The sequence below is a fragment of the Sapajus apella genome, unplaced genomic scaffold (assembly GCF_009761245.1).
Source record: "Sapajus apella isolate SASKATOON/1434 unplaced genomic scaffold, GSC_monkey_1.0 scaffold5, whole genome shotgun sequence".
NCBI lineage: Eukaryota > Metazoa > Chordata > Mammalia > Primates > Cebidae > Sapajus > Sapajus apella.
Genome location: NW_022436945.1, coordinates 42611529 through 42632488, shown reverse-complemented (window position 1 = coordinate 42632488; position 20960 = coordinate 42611529). Strand labels below are relative to the sequence as shown.

At 40.0% G+C, this 20960-nt stretch overlaps 1 protein-coding gene across 2 annotated transcripts in view; it reads right to left on the bottom strand.

Annotated features, from left to right (window-relative positions):
• Window positions 1–39: 39 nt before the first annotated feature.
• Window positions 40–20960, bottom strand: part of THEGL (theg spermatid protein like) — a 65141-nt gene continuing 44220 nt past the window's right edge. The window contains exons 5-9 of one of the 2 annotated variants that reach the window (XM_032274293.1): window positions 19242–19379; window positions 16363–16477; window positions 8598–8729; window positions 3074–3249; window positions 40–865 (exon numbers count right to left, since the gene is read on the bottom strand). In XM_032274293.1, coding sequence (XP_032130184.1) covers window positions 751–865; window positions 3074–3249; window positions 8598–8729; window positions 16363–16477; window positions 19242–19379 — 676 coding nt within the window. In that variant the 3' untranslated portion in view covers window positions 40–750. The remainder of the gene's footprint in view (window positions 866–3073; window positions 3250–8597; window positions 8730–16362; window positions 16478–19241; window positions 19380–20960) is intronic. The other variant, XM_032274294.1, reaches the window with a different exon arrangement.

Below are 20960 nucleotides of genomic sequence, written 5' to 3'. Positions count from 1 at the left end.
CTCTGTCTCAAAAAAAAAAAAAAAAAAAAAAAGTTCGTTTAATTTGTAAAATACTGATCTATGGAGAGAATAAAACTCTGCGCAGATCCAATTTTACAGAGAATTTTAATGCTTACCAAATATCTTGCAGAATGTTCTGTCATTCATGGTAAGTGACCCTGAACATGAGTAAAGGAACAGATTGGTGATGTCATCATTTAAGGTAAGCTATTCCCTAAATTTCAGTTGTAAATCATATTTATAGATTATAAAAAATATTTTAATTTTCCCAAAAGAACTTCACTTTTTCAGTGTTTTTTCTAAGTAATAAGGGGATGCTGAAGCAACACAAAGAATGATTTCGTTTCCCAGGACTTACTGGAGAAAGGACTGAGGCAGGATCATCTACTGGGGAACATGGAACTCACTGGGAAAGGAAAAGCAAAACCCACAAATATAAGGAAGAGTGTTTCTTCAGGTCAGCCACAGCAACGAGGCAGCCAAGATGCTTGTGAGGAGATAGTAAAGATAATAAGGCATCCTCTCGTTTTCTCGTTTATTGCATGCTAGAGTCCTCAAGCCTGCTAAAGATTCAATGACAGGTAACAGCAACAATTGCTACTTGATGATCATAGTGGTTTTCCTTAAAGGTCTCATTCTGTGGGAGGAGAAGCAAGGGGTGAATGTAAACTGACAGTATCACAGCGGGAAACTAAGTCATCTAATATGTGTTCTAGATACATAACCAGGGTCTGACGTAGCTTTCTGTATTTAACGTGAAAGAGGTTGTGCCAACTCCCGGATCCTTTGAGGACAATGGGCTTTCAAAGCAGCTGGCTTAACTTTAAAGACATCTGGATCATAATATACAATATGCACAGGAGCCCTGAAATAAGGAAAAAGAAATCAACCTGAAATAAAATGAGAAGGTAACTAATGTTTCTCAAGTATCCACTCTATGTTAGGTACTGTGATATTATTGCATTTTATTTTCATGACCTCCACTGTATGGATAAGGAAATCAAGGCTCAGAGAAGTTGAATGAATGATCTATGGACAAATAGATTTGCATGTCTATCAGATTCCAAAACCTTTTCTCTTTCCCCAGAAGGTAAATTCAGGAAGTTGCTCAGTCTTGAACTTGAGTTTTGGAATCAGGCAGACCTGAGTTTGTATCATTTACCATAACATAATTTGGCAATGTTAAAACAAGCCACAGCATTCTCTGGTAGATTTAAAAAAATAAAATTTTTGAAGCTACCCACTCTCAGCACCTTACCACCAAATAATTTTGTCACCAGGATAAAACCTTGATAATGCACTTGATCATATTCTTTTCTTTGCTTTTTTTAAATTTTTTTTTTTTTTTTGAGACAGGGTCTCACTCTGTCACCCAGTCTGGAGTGCAGTGGTGCCATCTCTGCTCACTGCAACCTCCTCCACCCAGGCTCAAGTGATCCTCCTACCCCAGCCTCCAGAGTAGCTGGGACTACAGAACTGTGCCACCACACTCAGCTAATTTTTTTTGTATTTTTAGTAGAGACAGGGTTTCACCATGTTGCCCAGGCTGGTCTCAAACTGCTGGGCTCAAGTGATCTGCTTGCTTCAGCCTCCCAAAGTGGGAGCTGGGATTACAGGTGTGAGTCAACACTCTCACCCTCTTCTCTTTAATGAACAGAGAATAAGCTTCATTTCATCTGATGGCAAATTCATTTTTTTAAAGGATAAATACATTATAGCATTTTAAAAATGTCATTATATAAGACTAACATATTTCCCTTTCCCTGAGCTCAAGACTTCCACAGCTTTTTCTGCCTCTTCTAGGTTTTGCTAATGATGCTTAAAAAGAGGGATCAGATGTTATCCTTCAAGGCAACAAAACTAATTGAGGTTAGGGCAAGTTAAGAGGTCCTCCAAAAAACATATAGAAATGAGAGGCAATGTTTTTCTTTGTTAACTATATATTCTTATCTGTTTTCATTAGGCCATACATGTACATGATGCAAAACACTGGAAAAACACAAAAACCTATTTACCAAAAAATAAGTCTTCTTCCTATCCCAGTTCCCTAGACCCCCAAAGGCAACCATTGTCACAAGCTTCTTGTATACCCTTCTGAGATGCTATAGGCATATGCAAACAAATATATGGCATATATGTCTTTTTTTCTTACACACATTGCAACATATGACGTGCTGTGCTTAGAACTTGTTTCACTTAATAATGTATGTTAGATAAGTAATTCCATACACATATTCATAGGGCTGTCTTTTAGATCTTAAGTTTCTTTTTCTTTTTTCCTTTATTTTTCTTAGAGCCAGGGTCGTCTCACTCTATTGCCTGGGCTGGAGTGCATTGGTATATATCATAGCTCACTGTAACTTCAAACTCCTGGACTCAGTGACTTCCTGCCTCAGCCTCCCAAGTTGCTAGGACTACAGGCACATGCTCACACCTGGATAATTTTTTTTTAATTTTTTTGAATAGATGGGGTCTCACTTTGTTGTCCAGGCTGTTGTAAAACTCCTGGGCTCAAGCTAATTTTTGTGGTGTTTTGTTTTGTTTTGTAGAGATGAGGTTTTGCCATTTTGTCCAGGCTAGTCTTGAACTCCTGGGTTCAAGTGATCTGCCCACCTCTGCCTCCCAAAGTGTTTGGATTACAGGTATGAGCCACTATGCCTGGCCGTTTTTTTTGTTTTGTTTTGTTTTGTTTTTAAGAATTTTTTGTAGAGACGGGGGTCTCACTATGTTGCCCAGGGTGGTCTCTAACTCCTAGCCTCAAGCTGTCCTCCCACCTTGGCCTCTCAAAGCACTGGGATTACAGATGTGATCTACCTGCCCCATCCTCGATCTAAGTTGCAATACCTAACTTTTAACTGTAAAAGTTTTTGCTAACCTTTTAACTGTAGGCTTATGTTTAGGGTGAGAATACTACAGATGGGTCATAATAAAAGTAATGCATTAAGTAAGATGTTTTTGAATTTTTTTTTTTTGTATTTCTACAATTCTTTTCATTTGTCTTACAAGGTCAGCTTTCTCCCTCTCCCCAGAACCCCAGCCTTTCCTGTCCCACTTTAGCCTGAAATTGACATACCTCTTATTTGGATTAGCTAGTTCCTGAATCCTGGGTGATGCTTTGGAATGAGTAGCAGCATAAGATACTGGCCAGTGGGCATCGCGATCCGGTAGATAATCTTGATGAACAGACTTGGACTTAGCTAGAGCTATTGTTCGGGGGCTAGGTTTAGCTAGCATGGCAGCAGGGGTTACCTATAGTGGAAACAAAGAGACATAAAAATATATCCCAAATTTTACATTTCTCTATGTCTACAGCTGTATCCCTACTTGAGTCACAATCATTTCTCTTCTGGATTACTGCAACTGGTCTGTCTGCTCCCATCCTTGCTCCTGTACACTGAGGCCTGCCATGACAGTTACATGAGTGTGTTCCATGAGCCAGACAGTGTTCTAAGTGCTTTACCTAAATCATTCCCACTTAGTCATCATAACAACTTCATGGGCTAAGTACTTTCTAAAGCCTAAATAAGACCAAGTCACTACCAGTATTGCAATACCAGATACAGATGGAGCTGGAAGCCAAATCAGATCAAGTCATTACCAGGCTTTAAACCCATCCTGTTGTTTCCCATCTTGCTAAAACTAATACTTAGGCCCAGCCGAGCACAATGATTTGTGCCTGTAATCCTAGCACTTTGGGAGGCTGAGGTGGGCAGATCACTAGAGCCCAGGAGTTCAAGACTAGCCTGGGCAAAACAGCAAAACCCCATCTCTATGAAACAAAACAAAACACCACAAAAATTAGCTGGCTTACTTTCTCACCAACAATGTAAAAGCATTCCTATTTCTTCTTTTTTCTTTTATATATATATAGAGAGAGATATAGATATAGATATAGATTTTTTTAATTGTACTTTAGGTTCTGGGGTACATGTGACGATCATGCAGGATTGCTTTATAGGTACACACATGGCAATGTGGTTTGCTGCCTCCATCCCCCTGTCACCTGTATCTGGCATTTCTCCCCATGTTATCCCTCCCCAACCTCCCCACTCCCTGCTGTCCCTCCCCCAGCACTCCCCAACAGACCCTAGTGTGTGATGCTCCCCTCCCTGTGTCCATGTGTTCTCATTGTTCAACACCTGCCTGTGAGTGAGAACATGTGGTGTTTGATTTTCTGTTCTTGTGTCAGTTTGCTAAGAATGATGGTTTCCAGATTCATCCATGTCCCTACAAAGAACACAAACTCATCATTTTTTATGGCTGCATAGTATTCCACGGTGTATATATGCCACATTTTCCTTGTCCAGTCTATCAATGGGCATTTGGGTTGGTTCCAGGACTTTGCTATTATAAAAAGTGCCACAATGAACATACATGTGCATATGTCTTTATAATGGAACAATTTATAATCCTTTGGATTATACCCAGTAATGTGATTGCTAGGTCAAATGGAATTTCTATTTCTAGATCCTTGAATTGCCACACTGTCTTCCACAATGGTTGAATTAATTTACACTCCCACCAATGATGTAAAAGCATTTCTATTTCTCCACATCCTCTCCAGCATCTGTTGTCTCCAAATTTTTTAATGATCACCATTCTAACTGGCATGAGATGGTATCTCAATGTGGTTTTGATTTGCATTTCTCTAATGACCAGTGATGATGATGATTTTTTCATATGTTTGTTGGCCTCGTATATCTCTTCTTTTGAAAAGTGTCTGTTCATATTCTTTGCCCACTTTTGAATGGATTTGTTTTTTTCTTGTAAATCTAATTTAGTTCTTTGTAGATTCTGAATATTAGCCCTTTGTCAGATGGGTACATTGCAAAAATTTTTTCCCATTCTGTTGGTTTCTGGTTCACTCTAATGATTGTTTCTTTTGCTGTACAGAAGCTCTGGAATTTAATTAGATCCCATTTGTCTATTTTGGTGTTTGTTGCCAATGCTTTTGGTGTTTTAAGCATTCCTATTTCTCCACAGCCTCACCAACATCTGTTGTTTCTTGACTTTTTAATAATTGCCATTCTGACTGGCATGAGATGGTATCTCATTGTGGTTTTAATTTGCATTTCTCTAATGCTCAGTGATGTTGAGGTTTTTTTCATATATTTGTTGGTCACATGTATGTATTCTTTAGAAAAGTGTCTGCAGCTCTATTCACAATAGCAAAGACATGGAACCAACCCAAATGCTCATCAATGGTAGACTGGATAAGGAAAATGTGGTAAATACATACCATGGAATACATACAGCCATAAAAAGGAATGAGATCATGTCCTTTGCAGGGATATGGATGGAGCTGGAAACCATCATCCTCAGCAAACTAACACAGGGACAGAAAACCAAATACCACATGTTCTCACTCATAAGTGGGAAGTGAACAATGAGAACACATGGACACAGGAGAGGGAACAACACACACCAGGGCCTGTCAGGGGCTGGGCATGTGTGAGGGGAGGGAGAGCATTAGGACCAATAGCTAATGCATGTGGGGCTTAAAACCTAGATGACAGGTTGATAGGTGCAGCAAATCACCATGGCACATGTATACCTATGTAACAAATCAGCACATTCTGCACATGTATCCCAGAACTTAAAATAAAAAAAGTTTTTTAAATAATAAAAAATAATTTCAAGGCTGGGCGCGGTGGCTCAAGCCTGTAATCCCAGCACTTTGGGAGGCCAAGGCGGGTGGATCACGAGGTCAAGAGATCGAGACCATCCTGGTCAACATGGTGAAACCCCGTCTCTACTAAAAATACAAAAAATGAGCTGGGCATGGTGGTGCGTGCCTGTAATCTCAGCTACTCAGGAGGCTGAGGCAGGAGAATTGCCTGAACCCAGGAGGCGGAGGTTGCAGTGAGCCGAGATCGCACCATTGCACTCCAGCCTGGGTAACATGAGTGAAACTCCGTCTCAAAAAAAAATAATAATAAATAATTTCAAGCAAAAAAAAAAAAAGAAATTAACTGGGGATGGTAGTGCATGTCTATGGTCACAGTTACTCAGGAGGCTGAGGTGGGAGGATCGCTTGAGCCCAGGGAGGTTGAGGCTACAGTAAGCCATGACAGCACCACTGCTCTCCAACCTGGGTGACAGAGTGAGATTCTGTCTCAAAAAAAAATACATATACTAAATGTATTAGTCTATTTTCATACTGCTATGAAGAAATATCTGAGGCTGGGTATTTTATAAAGAAAAGAGGTTTAATGGGTTCACAGTTCCACAAGTCTGTGGAGGCCTCACCATCATGGCAGAAGGCAAAGGAGGAGCAAAGGCATGTCTTACATGGCAGCAGGCAAGAGAGAGCATGAGAGCCCAACGAAGGGGGAAGCCCATTATAAAACCATCAGATCTCATGAGAACTCACTCACTAACATGAGAACAGCATGGGGGAAACCACCCCCATGATTCAAATATCTCCACCTGGTCCTTCCCTTGACATGTGGGGATTATTACAATTCAAGGTGGGATTTGAGTGGGGATACAGAGCCAAACCATATCACTTAGGTTCCTTCTGTGGCCTACAAAGCCCTACATGATCTCCCTGCTGCCTCACCCCTCTGACCTCATCTTCCTCCTCTCCTCCCCTTGATCCCTATGATTCCAGCCACACAGGCCCCCTGGACTAGTTCCTTCCCTCTCAGGACCCTTGCACTTGTTAGTTCTTGAAAAAAAAAATTCCCTCAGCCTTGGTTTGGCTGCCTCTCCCTCACTCAAGTTTCTAGACTCAAACATCACATCCTCAAGGTCTTCCCTGACTAGCCAAGACAGATCAGCCTAATTACCCTCCTCTGCAGTACTTGCTTAATCTTCTTCACAGCACATGTCAACACCCACAGCAGCCCATTTATCACTTTGTTTATCATCTGTATTTCTCCCCATTAGGATATAAGCTCCTCAAGGGGAATTACCTGTTTGCTAAAAGCTAAAATTAGGTCTGGCACATAGTTGGTACTGAATAAACATATATTGACTGACTCCTTTTGGTCTTACTTTGAAAACCACATCTACCAGATTTGTCTTTCTGTTATGTTGTTTTATTGGTAAGATATCTAGGAAGGCATCTAATATTCTCTTTTAAATACTCCCTCAAAAGAATTAAGGTGGGGCTAGGCATGAGGGCCCACACCTATAATTTTATCACTTTGGAAGGTCGAGGCATAAGGATCAGTTGAGCTCAGGGGTTCAAGACCAGCCTTGGCAACATAGTGAGACCCTGTCTCTACAAAAAAAAAAATTTTTAAACTTGGGTACGGTGGCACATGCCTGTAGTCCCAGCTGCTCAGGTGGCTGAGGTGGGAGGATCACTTAAGCCCAGCAGGTTGAGGCTGCAGTGAGCCATGATTGTGCCACTGCACTCCAACCTGGCCAACAGAACAAGACACTGTCTAAAAACAAACAAACAAAAGAATTAAGGTGGCCAACACCACTCTCAGTAGTCTCGAAAGTATTCTGCATTGCACTGGTGCAGATTTGTTTCAGATTCTAAGAGTGTGATTTTCTGTAGTGGTATTACTCTTTTCTAAAGACCTTAAAAAATAAACCCAAACAATCCTAGCAATTAAGGAAAGATCTGTGTTACTTCCATTTTTACATACCAAAAAACTGAGAATAAAGCCATTTGCCTGACAGTCACAAGTCACTTTGGTAAACTTAAGATACTCTCCCAAGGGTGTTTGATTCCCAGAATGGTTTTCTTTCCTAACAGAATTCCATATTAAATCCCCAGGTTTCTTGAAACTGGGTGAAACTGGTCCTACCTCCTTTGGCAACATGATCATTACTTATTTTTTGAAAACCTAACTGGAATATGGCAACTAGTTGGCACTGAAATTGATGGTGGTGAATGTCAAGGAGGAAGAGGGAGGGAAGCCATTGAAGGTTCCAGGCTCTGCACTGAGTGCCATGATTTACCTGTTATTGCTGAACCCAGCAGATCTCTCAGTGAGGACCGCTATCTCCACAATTCCCTAGCTCACCTTGCTCCACCCAACTTCAAGTGCATCCCAACTTTAGTACTTTGGCATATGCTCTTCCCTTTACTGGAATATTCTTTTAGATCTTCACTTGGTTGACTCCTTCTTATCAGTCAAATGTTCCTTCCTTAGAGAGGCCTTCCCTGACTACCACAGGCAAAGTAGCTTACCACCCTGACCCATAGTCATTCATTTTCTGTTTTATTTTCTTCATAGCATTGATCATGATCTGACATTATCTATTGACTAATTTATTGTTTGTCTCCCCTGATTAGCATAGAGCTCCATGTTGTTCACTGGGATCACTGCCTGGTTCACAGTAGGCATCCAAATATTTGTTGAATGAATAAAGCTCCGGAAGGTTGTTCCAACATCATAGAGCTTATAGAGATGAGGCTGCAATTTGAACCCAGCTTTAAAACTGAACTCCAAATCCCATGCTCTTGGTACTCTACTCCTCTCCCTATCATATAGCTGGGTCTTTCTTCCTGCCGCAGACCACTCTTCGCAGATTCTCTTTGCCAATGACTTTGGGCTATGCCCTACAGAGGCAAAATAGCATCCTAGGAGCAGCCAGAAAGTGAGATGAAGGATGCCAAGGTAGTGATGGCTTACAGGACGGATGGGCAGTTCAGTTCTTTGTCTTTCATAGCACAGACCCTCTAACTTGATCCTTGGATGGGCAAGATCTACAATTCTTGGACTTGGAGTCGCACTCAGGGTAGACAGTGAAATGTTGGTTTGCATCTACAAGAGAAAAATAAAACAGTACTTATAAGCATCAAATAGTACACACTGTCTAGTTCAAGATTACAAAGTATAATTTGACCTCTGGGCCAGACTTCTCAAGCAGAATGGGAGAGAATCTTGCAGTAACCTACGATCAAAACTGAAACGATCCATTTCCATTTCTCTCAAACTAGACTGCATGGATTCCAACCCAGCTTTTCAGGAATTTAACTGTTAAACTAAAGACATGGAGGTAATAGCAAATAAGGTCACATACTGATTCAGAGATAAATGGTAATGGTGATTTGTGAACTGAAAAACTTGGCCAAAGAGGCCAGGCTCAGCCCCACCAAATGAGAATACTATAAAGCAGTGGTCCCCAATCTTTTGGACACCAGGGACCGGTTTCAGAAAAGACAATTTTTCCATGGACAGTGTTGGGAAAAGGATGGTTTTGGGATGAAACTGTTGCAACTTAGATCGTCAGGCATTAGATTCTCATAAAGAGAGAACAACCTAGATCCCTCACATGCATAGTTCACAATAGGGTTCACGTTCCTATGAGAATCTAATGCCACTGCTTATCTGACAGGAGATGGAGCTCAGGTGGTAATGCTCACTCACCCTCCTGCTCACCTCCTGTTGTGCTGCCTGATTCCTAACAGTCCACAGACTGGTGCTGGTCCACAGCCCAGGGGTTAGGGATCCCTGCCATAAAGGTTAGACTTAGCTTTTGTTCTTAATTATTTTTGCCCTTTGGAAATTGGGACACATATTATCACAAATCACCATGCTTAAAGTGAATTTAAGTGTCTCTCTTCTAATTGGAATAGGTAAGAAAAAGAAACCGAAGCCAATAAGAAGAAAAGCAGAACCATACCTCTCCTCACTAGACTCCCAAGTTATTGTTCACTATCTGAATTGTGGAAACTTGTCCAAATTACATGATCTTCTATTTAAGTTACTTGTATTAAATATCAAAGCTTACCACAAAACTTTGAAGGGGAATATAATCAATAACTGGAAATAAAATAGGGCTTTAACTGTGGGTGGAAAAATATTCAGGTATTTTCCAAATCCCTTCTTGTGCTGTTTAATGTTGATACTAACACTGATAGTGTTTCACATGTATTGTGTATTAGTCCATCCTTGCTTTGCTATAAAGAACTACCTGACACTGGGTAATTTATAAAGAAAAGAGGTTTCATTGGCTCGTGGTTCTGCAGGGTGTACAGGTAGCATGGCTGGGGAGGCCTCAGAAAACTCACAATCATGGCAGAAGGGCAAAGGGGAAGCACATCTTACATGGTGGGAACAGGAGAGAGCAAAGGGGAAGGTGCTACACACTTTTAAACAACCAAACCTCCTGATAACTCATGCACAACCACAAGAACAGCAAGGGGGAAATCCACCCTCATGATCCAATCACCTCCCACCAGGTCCCTCCTCCAACATTGGGGATTAAAATTCTACATGAGATATGGGTGGGAACAAAAATCCAAATCATAATATATTGATTCATTTATTCTACCTAGGGTATCATTTTTATTTCTAATTCTCTAAGACAGAAACTAAGGTATTGTGAGAATCAGTAATTTATTTAAGTTTACAGAGTAAGAGGTAGAATTAACATTCAAACTGAAGATCCAACCTCTCTGTACAACACAACAAAGTACTAATTAAGCATTTTAAGCAATTTTAAGCATGAATAAAGCTTTCTCTCCTCTCAGGCTCTGGGAAAATCAAAGGAATATATGACAACCATTGCTTTCAATTAAGGCTTATGATCTAAAAAGATTCAAAATAATCATTTACTTATTCAATTTATTAAACAAATATTTCTTAGTCAATTATAGTATGTAAGACACAACAAAGGATAATAAGATACAGTTCCTTTCCTTAATTAATTTTCAACTTAGAAAGAACCATAAGGCTGGGTATGGTGGATTATGTCTGTAACACCAGCACTTTGGGACGTTGTGGCAGGAAGATCAATTGAGCCCAGGAGCCTTTTCAGACAACTGTGAATATTTTTCCTTGATGCTACAACTTGAAAAATACTAGTTTCTTAAATGGTAGTTGCAAAAAGTACCCTTTGAAACTATGTGAATGAACTTTTTATACTTTATTACCTTACAATCCATTTATTTATCTTGCACATTGAATGAACCTTTTAGCCATCCATAATTTTGAATTTGATACCTGGGATTTATACCAGGGACACAGGGATGGTTTAACATACACAAGTCAATAAATGTGATACACCACATAAATAGAATTAAAAACAAAAATCACATAATCATATCAATAGATGCAGAAAAAGCATTTGACAAAATCCAGCAAACTCTCAACAAAATCGGCATACAAGGGATATAACTCAATACAATAAAAGCCATCTATGACAAACCCACAGCCAACATAATACTGAATGGGGAAAAGTTTAAAGCATTCTCTCTGAGAACTGGAACAAAACAAGGATGCCCACTCTCACCACTCCTTTTCAACACAGTACTGGAAGTCCTAGCCAAAGCAATCAGACAAGAGAAAGAAATAAAGGGCATCCAAATCAGTAAAGAGGAAGTCAAATGGTCACTGTTTGCTGACAATATGATCATTTACCTTAAAACCCTAAAGACTCCTCCAGAAAGCTCCTAGAACTGACTAATAAAAGAATTCAGCAAAGTTTCCAGATACAAGATTAATGTATACAAATCAGTAGCTCTTCTATGCACCAACAGTGACCAAGCAGACAAACAAATCAAGAACTCAACAGCTTAAAAAAAAAACTTAGAAATATACCTAACCACGGAGTCAAAAAACCTCTACAAGGAAAACTACAAAATGCTGTGGAAAGAAATTATAGACAACACAAACAAATGAAACACATCCCATGCCCATGAATGGGTAGAATCAATATTGTGAAAATGACCATACTGCCATAAGCCATCTACAAATTTAATGCAATCCCCATCAAAATACCACCATCATTCTTCACAGAATTAGAAAAAACAATTCTAAAATTCATATGGAACCTGAAAAGAACCTGCATAGCCTAAGCAAGACTAAGCAAAAAGAACAAATTTGGAGGCATCACACTACCTGATTTCAAGCTATACTATAAGGCCATAGACACCAAAACAGTATTGTACTGGTATAAAAATAGGCAGTTAGACCAATGGAAAAGACTAGAGAACCCAGAAATAAGCCCAAATACTTACAATCAACTGATCTTCGATAAAGCAAATAAAAACATAAAATGGGGAAAGGACACCCTATTCAACAAATGGTGCTGGGATAATTGGCTAGCCACATGGAGGAGAATTAAACTGGATCCTCATCTCTCACCTTATACAACAATCAACTCAAGATGGATTAAGGACTTAAACCTAAGACCTGAAACTATAAAAATTCTAGAAAATGCCATTGGAAAGAAACTTCCAGACATTGGCTTAGGCAAGGATTTCATGACCAAGAATCCAAAAGCAAATGCAATAAAAACAAAGACAAATAGCTGGGACCTAATTAAAGTAAAGGGCTTTTGCACAGCAAAAGGAACAGTCAGCAGAATAAACAGACAACTCACAGAGTGGGAGTAAATCTTCACAATCTAAACATCTGACAAAAGACTAATATCCAGAATCTACAATTAACTCAAACAAATCAGTAAAAAATAATAATAATAAACGATCCCATCAAAAAGCGAGATAAGGACAAGAATAGACAATTCTCAAAAGAAGACATACAAATGGCCAAGAAACATATGAAAAAATGCTCAACATTACTAATGATCAAGGAAACGCAAATTGAAACCACAATGCGATACCACCTTACTCCTGCAAGAATGGCCATAATGAAAAAATAAAAAAACAGTAGATGTTGATGTGGATATGGTGATCAGGGAACACTTCTACACTGCTAGTGGGAATGTAAACTAGTACAGCCACTGTGGAAAACAGTGTGAAGATTCCTTAAAGAATCAAAAGTAGAACTACCATTTGATCCAGCAATTCTTTTCTTTTGGGTGTCTACCCAAAGGAAAAGTTGTCCTTATTTGAAAATCTTTTCAAATCTTGCACATGCATGTTTGTAGCAGCACAATTCACAATTACAAAATCATGGAACCAACACAATTGCCCATCAATCAATGAGTGGATAAAGAAACTTTGATATATGTATAGGATGGAGTACTACTCAGCCATAAAAAGGAATCAATTAGCAGCAATTGCAGTGACCTGGATGAGATTAGAGACTATTATTCTGAGTGAAGTAACTCAAGAATGCAAAGAAACAAACATTTATGTTCTCACTAGTATGTGGGAGCTAAGCTATGAGAACGCAAAGGCATAAGAATGATACATTGGACTTTGGGAACTTGGGGGGAAAGTCGGGGGGTGAATAAAAGATTACAAATAAGGTGCAGTGTGTACTGCTTGGGTGATGGGTGCACCAAAATCTCACAAATCACCACTAAATAACTTACTCAGGTAGCCAAATATCACCTGTATCCCAATAACTTACGGAAAAATTACAAAAAGAAAAAGAAAAAAGTCCAATAAATAATCAATCAATCAGTGGACCAAGGAATAATGGATAAAGTACAATTGTTTATGCACTGTAGAATGAGTAGGTTGAATGAAAGTAAAGCGTAAAAGTTAAATTTATAAAATAAACATTTTAGGGGCAGCTATTTTAGGGGCAGCAGTCCTAAAAAAAACATTTTGGGGCAGTCCTAAAAAACATTTTGGGGCAGTCCTAAAAAACATTTAGGAAGTCCTAAAAAAAAACATTTTAGAGACAGTCCTAAAAAACATTTTAGGGGCAGCAGTCCTAATAAAAAAAAAAAGATTATTTAGGACTCTTAATTGTTTACAATTACTGAAATTATAAATAAAATAATAAAACTTGCAAACCAAACTTAAAATCCTTAGAAAAATCGACATGTAAATTTGCAAATTTAAAAATGAAACTATTAATTATTTATAGCATACCTCTAAACAGTCTTTTCCGCATATAAAATCCATGCTCAAGGATACCTAAAAGACTTAAATCATTGGGTGTGGCAGGTTTCTTTTAAGTGCCTATAAATTCTTTCACACTTCTCTCATTGAGAAGTGGGATTTGTGTCCCTGCCCCCTTGAATCTGGCCAGACTTGTAACTACAGCAATAAACAGAGTATGACTGCAGTAATGTTATGCGACGTCTAAGGCCGAGCCATAAAAAACATGCAGCTTCCGCTTGTTCTCTTGAAATTCTCACCCTTGAAACACTCAATTTTAGGATATTCCTTTTCAGAACAGCTCTCATGACAAGAAAAGTCTAAGCCACATGAAGAGACCATATGAAGGAACTCCTACAGATATTCCCATCTGAATCTGTCTAGCTTTCAGGTTATCCCAGCCTGGGCACCATGCACAGTTGTTATTGTGGACTGACTGTGTCCCTCCAAAATTCACACGTTGAAGCCCAAATCCCCAATGATTGAATTAGAAGGTGGGGCTTTTGGGTGATAATTAGATTTAGATGAAGTCATGAGAGTGGAGCCCCATAACAGGATTAGTGTCATAAGAAAAGGAAGAGAGATCAGAGATCTTTCTTTCTTTCTCTCTCAGAACCTACAAAGAAGAGGTCATGTGAGTACACAGCAAAATCATGGTTGTCTCCAAGCCAGGAAGTGGGTCCTCACCAAGAAGAGAATATGCCAGCATCTTAATCTTGGACTTCCCAGGCTCCAGAACTGTGAGAAATAAATTTCTTTTACTTAATTTACCCAGACTACAGTTTTAGGTTACAGCAGCCCAAGCTGACTAAGACAAGTGTAAAGGAGCCTCCAGGTGATTCCAGGCCCCCACCATTTCAGACACCCAAGGCATTACAGATTTCCCAGCTGAAGCCCCCAGACATCATGAAGCAGAGCAAAGCCATACCTGCTTGCCCAGTCAGAATTTCTGACTCATAAAATCCTTGAGCATAATAAAATCTTTGTTTTATGCCACTAAGTTTGGGAATGGTTTGGTATAAAGTAACAGACACCCAGATGAGAACTTTAAGGCTGGGTTGTCTGTATTGGTTCTAGATTATCTGGAGTTTGTTCTCCAAGCTGATTAGATTTAAAGTCATCCTATTACTAGTGGTGAAAAAAAATACACCATAGTCCACAGCATGCAGCGGCAAAACAGAAAGCAAGGCTTTGAGTGATGGAGCAGCTGCTGCAAGCAAACATTTTAGTGAAATAAAGAAGTACATTAGGATTGCTGGGTTGCTTCTAAGTGAACTGAAGAACTTGAGAAAAGAAAATGGTAATAAGCTCAGACCTTTAAAATCCAACTGTAGGCCAGGTGCAGTGGCTCACACCTGTAATACCAGCACTTTGGGAAGTCAAGGTGGGAGGACTGCTTGAGCCCAGGAGTTCAAGATCAGCCTGAGCAACATAGGGACACTTCGTCTCTGATTGTGGTGGCAAGCACCTGTGGTCTCAGCTATTCAGAAAGCTGGGGTAGGAGGATCACTTGAGCTTGGGAGGTCAAAGCTGCAGTGAGTTGTGATCACATGACCACGCTCCAGCCTGGGCAACAGAGTGAAACCTTGTCTTAAAAAATAAAAAAATAAAATCTCATCATAATGTCCACATACAGGACCAGAAAGCTTCTATGACTTCCCTAAAATTTTGAAAGCCTTATCTTTAACATCACAGGGCTGAACATTCTTAAAACCAGACCCAGAATCTAATTTTGTGAGTGAGTGAATTATAGTGAAAATTGAATTTCCAAATCTGTACAGTCTTTTTTTTTTTTTTTTTTTTTTGAGACGGAGTTTCGCTCTTGTTACCCAGGCTGGAGTGCAATGGCGCGATCTCGGCTCACCGCAACCTCCGCCTCCTGGGTTCAGGCAATTCTCCTGCCTCAGCCCCCTGAGTAGCTGGGATTACAGGCACGTGCCACCATGCCCAGCTAATTTTTTGTAGTTTTAGTAGAGACGGGGTTCCACCGCGTTGACCAGGATGGTCTCGATCTCTTGACCTTGTGATCCACCCGCCTCGGCCTCCCAAAGTGCTGGGATTACAGGCGTGAGCCACCGCGCCCGGCCTGTACAGTCCTTTATGTTAAAGTTAGGGCAATGATAGGAAAAGAGGGGGGCCTTGAAAATTGGATTGGGGATATATAGCCAGATTCCAATGAAGCCAGGGACTTTAAGCCCCAAAATACTGCTGAGCCTCCCTTGCTATTAGAATCAACCTTTCCTCCATCTGAAAAGGTTAAACTCTCCTTGCCTAACTAACCTGTAGTAGCTTCCCATCGTAAATGTATTCCAGGAACTGCTGACCTGCCTCTATTACATCTATTGCCTCTAGATCTATAACCAGACCCAAGTCCCAGCTGCCAGAACAGCCTTCCATAGGCTTCTCCACCAGTTCCCACAATTGCTGAAGGGCTAATTCCTATAATAAATCCTGTTTTCTACATTACTCATAGTGGTTCTGCTTCTCTGACCCATCCCTGATTGATACATTAGGCATGAAAGAGTGAGTCAGAAAAGTTCACTTGATAAGATGGAAAAATAAACAGGAAGAAAGGAAAATACACCTAGTAAAAGAGAGTAGATAGCATGTTGTAAGTCAATCAGGAACTGTTTCTTCCACAAGGGCACACTTACGTTTTTTGAAGGATGATACTTTGGATCTGTGCCTTTGGCTATTGAGAGTTGTAATATCCGGGGAGAAGGATCAGAGATTTGAAGAGAATCTCTTGTTAAGTAATCACTGAAGGGTCTATATGCAAGTGGAAACGTGAAATATTATAACTGTTGGATGGAGAAACAATAATTGGATTTTCCATTGCTACAATTAACTTCCAATCAATTATATATACTGTTTCTATCTTGGGAACGTCTATCCCGAAATTATGCTCTTTCTATCAGATTGGTGTTTCTTACAATTTTTTTTTACTATGATCCACAGTAACAAGTACATTTCGGCCAGCACAGTGGCTCATGCCTGTAATTCCAACAGGCATCCCAACAGCCTGTAATCCCTCTACCCTGAGAAGCAGAGGTGGGAGGATTGCTTGGGTCTAGAGTTTGAGACCAGCCAGGCAAACATGGTGAGATCCCCTCTCTACAAAAACTAAAAAACTAGTCAGGTGTGGTGGCATGTGCCTGTAGTCCCAGCTACTTAAAAGGCTGAGGTGGGAGGATCACTTGAGCCCAAGAAGTCAAGGCTGCAGTGAGCCAAGATTGTACCACTGCACGACAGCCTGAGTGACAAATCGAGACCCCAGTCTCAGAAAAAAAGAGAAGTACATTTTATATGTTGATACAGCATATGTAAATGTGTGTTTGTGTATCTCAAACTGAAATTATTATGAAATAATACTTATCCTATACAGTGATTCTAATTTTTAAATTTTAATTTGATTTCATTATTAAAAAACTGGAATTGATTTTATGATCCGTTATGAATGACTCATGGCTTACGTTATGAAAAGCACCTCATTTTCTACCAAAATGTCCTCTTAAATCTCTGAAATAAAAATTCCAAGCCGGGCGCAGTGGCTCAAGCCTGTAATCCCAGCACTTTGGGAGGCCGAGGAGGGTGGATCACGAGGTCAAGAGATCGAGACCATCCTGGTCAACATGGTGAAACCCCATCTCTACTAAAAATACAAAAAATTAGCTGGGCATGGTGGTGCGTGCCTGTAATCCCAGCTACTCAGGAGGCTGAGGCAGGAGAATTGCCTGAACCCAGGAGGCGGAGGTTGTGGTGAGCCGAGATCGCGCCATTGCACTCCAGCCTGGGTAACATGAGTGAAGCTCCGTCTCAAAAAAAAAAAAAAAAAATTCCAGTCACACTGAAGGCCCCTCTGCAGTGGCCAGTTTCCTCTGTAATATGATTTTGAGATACTGCTGGTCATAACTGCCAGCTACTTGGTCAATTTTCATAGGCTGTTCCCCACATATTTCTTTCCCTTGACCAAAAACATACCAATTAAGTGACAAACCTACAAGTCTAATATGGAATTTATTTTTCTCAAATAAATATGTGATTACTCTCTAGGGGTAGGCTCTTGGTTTTGGATTTTTTTTTTTTTTTTTTTTTTTTTGCTGAGAAACAATCAACATACCCTAAAAAATACCCTTTTAAAATATACAATTCAGTCATTTTTCCCTTTTTCTAAAAGATATGCAACCACCACCACTATTTAATTTCAGAATCCTGGGAACCACTAATCTACTTTCAGTCTCTATGGATTTGGATCTACGGATTGGCCTATTCTGGAATTTCTTTCTTTCTTTTCCCTCCCTTCCTTCCTTCCTTCCTGCTTTCTTTCTTTCCTTCCTTCCTTCCTTTTTTTTTTTTTTTGTAGACAGTCTCATTCTGTCGCCCAGGCTTGAGTGAAGTAGCAGTGTCTGAGTTCACTACAACCTTTGCCTCCCGGGTTCAAGCAATTTGATACATTACCAAATTTACATGTATACATAACTACCCAATGTTATGTATTTGGTACAGCAGATTTTATTGAATGAATTGGTAACTAAGTAATTGAGGAAACTCTGTGGAAAGAATTGGGCCTTCTTTCACAGGATTCTGTGATGGAAAAGACTCAGGTTGTTCAGTTCAATATTTCTTTGAATATAGGAATCTTTTCTAAAATCCATGTAAAGTCAGAATTCCAGCCTGGGCTTGAAAACTTTCAGGAATTAGGGTGGCATGCTGGCTCACTTTCCGTTACTGGACAGTTTCCATTACCCAACAGCTAGCCAGAAAGATTTTCCTACCCTTAGCTGACATCTATTGCCGTCAATGTTCTGCTTCTAGTTCTAGGATTAACATAAAGTAATTTTACTTTCCCCTCTTCTTTCTCTTCCAGATGCCAACATTTTAAATATTTTAACACAGCTGTCACCACTTTCTTATTCTTTTTCAAGCTAACCATGTCATTTCTCTTAACTATTTTTCACATAGCATAGTTTCCAGATGCCCAATATCTCATTTCCCACCTTGTGAGGGGTCTCAAGTTTATTATCATTTTCTTGAGCACTATCCCTCTCCATACCTGTACACTGTATATATTCCACTAATGCAACCTAACATTGAATTAGCTTTTCCAACAACCACATCACAATCTTAGCTCCCGTGGAAAATGTACCACCTAGTGGTCTTATAAAGACAAGGAGAAATTCAGCCTTCCAAACAAAAGGAAGAAAAAGTATCCTCAAAATCACAGAGATATAAGAAAACAAATTCCACAACTTGCAAAAACCTGTGGTGTTTTAGTAGCATATTTCCTTTTAACTGGCTAACAATGGTAAGGTTTAGTATAAATTTTAGTTTCACCACAATATGAGTCAAATGTAATTACCGAGGATGATCTTCTGATTACCTACAATTGCTGCAAATATTTGATTTTTTCACCCGACGCTTTGGAACATGAGTGGACTTTTAGCTCATGAAATTGCACACACTAAAATTAGAACAATACTGAAACGTCTGGCCAAATTAGATTAGGATTACAGAGATTCTCAAGATACTCTACCTATTTAGTAGACACTGTCTTTTGAATCCACTGGGCTGCGCCAGCCTCTGGAGCCTTTTGGAGGGTTGTCTAAACAACGCAGGAGGATTCATCTGCCAAATTACAGACTCTCTTCCACAGCTGTAGTAATATTGAGGCCTGCAAGTTATAGAAGAGAAAAGAAATAAGTAAAAGGCCTAGGGGCGCAGGTATAACACTTTATTATTGTTGAGCTATTTTTCACGTGAGGAGAAATTAATTGCTTTAGAAATGGTTACAGCCATCAATTGGCTTCTATTATACTCAAAACAGATAATTTTCTGAAATAAATGTCTTCTTTTTTTTTCAAATGAGACAGGGCCATACTCTGTCACCCAGTCTGGAGTACAGTGGCATGATCATGGCTCACTGCAGCCTCGACCTCCTAGGCTGATGATCCTCCCACCTCAGCCTCCCAAGTAGCTGGGATCACAGGCATGTGCCACTATGCCCAGCAAATTTTTTAATTTTTTGTAGAGAAGGGGTTTCACTATGTTCCCCAGGCTGGTTTTGAACGCCTGAGCTCAAGCAATACTCCTGTCTCAGCCTCCCAAAGTACTAGAATTAAAGGCATGAGCCACCATGCCCAGCAATTACATTTTGCAAACAGACAAAAAGATATACTGTTGAAGAGAAAATTTGCTTTTAAAATTGGCTTTTAAAACCAAATACTTCCTTTAGCATCTATATAAATAAAAATTTTTACTAGATTTCTATTTTATGGGATGAATTACATTGATACTTTATGTTAGAGAACTGAGTTTTATTCTACCTGATCATGCGCATAAATCAACTCCCATTATTGAGGGTTGTTAACTGTGATTTTTTTGGATAAGTACAGTAATAATATTGTTCTTCTTTATTTATTATTATGATTATTATTTGTTTGTTTGTTTTTTGAGATGGAGTCTCGCTCTGTCACCCAGGCTGGAGTGCAGTGGCGCAATCTCAGCTCACTCCAACCTTTGCCTCCCAGGTTCAAGCAATTCTCCTGCCTCAGCCTCCTGAGTAGCTGGGACTACAGGAGCATGCCACCACGCCTGGCTAATTTTTGTATTTTTAGTAGAGATAGGGTTGTACCATGTTTGTCAGGTTGGTCTCAAGCTCCAGACCTTGTGATCCACCCACCTCAGCCTCCCAAAGTGCTGGGATTATAGGCGTGAGCCACCGCACCTGGTCTTACCTACTAATTTTAGAAGTAGCATTTTGCCCTAACACCCAGGCTCAAGTGCAGTGGCACGATCAAGGCTCATAGCAGCCTCAAACTCCTGGGCTCAAGCAATGCTCCTGCCTCAGCCTCCCGAGTAACTGGGACTACAAGTTTGCATCACCATGTTGGGCTAATTTTTAAATTTTTGTAGCGATAGGGGCTCGCTCTCTTATCTAGGCTGGACTTGAACTCCTGTGCTCAAGTGATGCCCCCATTTCAGCCTCCCAAAGTGCTGGGATTACAGGCATTAACCACCACTGTCATTGTTCTTCTTATCAACCCTGCCCTTCAATCTTTCCTTATCAAAATATATCATCCGTGGAAAAGGAAGTGACATTGACTACCCCCAGATCCAACGTTAACGTAAATTGCAGTCCCACTTTTGCTTCTGTTATAAGAACCTCCTCTGTTCCTTTAGGACGTTCACAGATACAGATTGGCATCCCTCCTCTGCCCAGGCCTCTGTCTGCTAGTTGCAGCTGTAAACATCC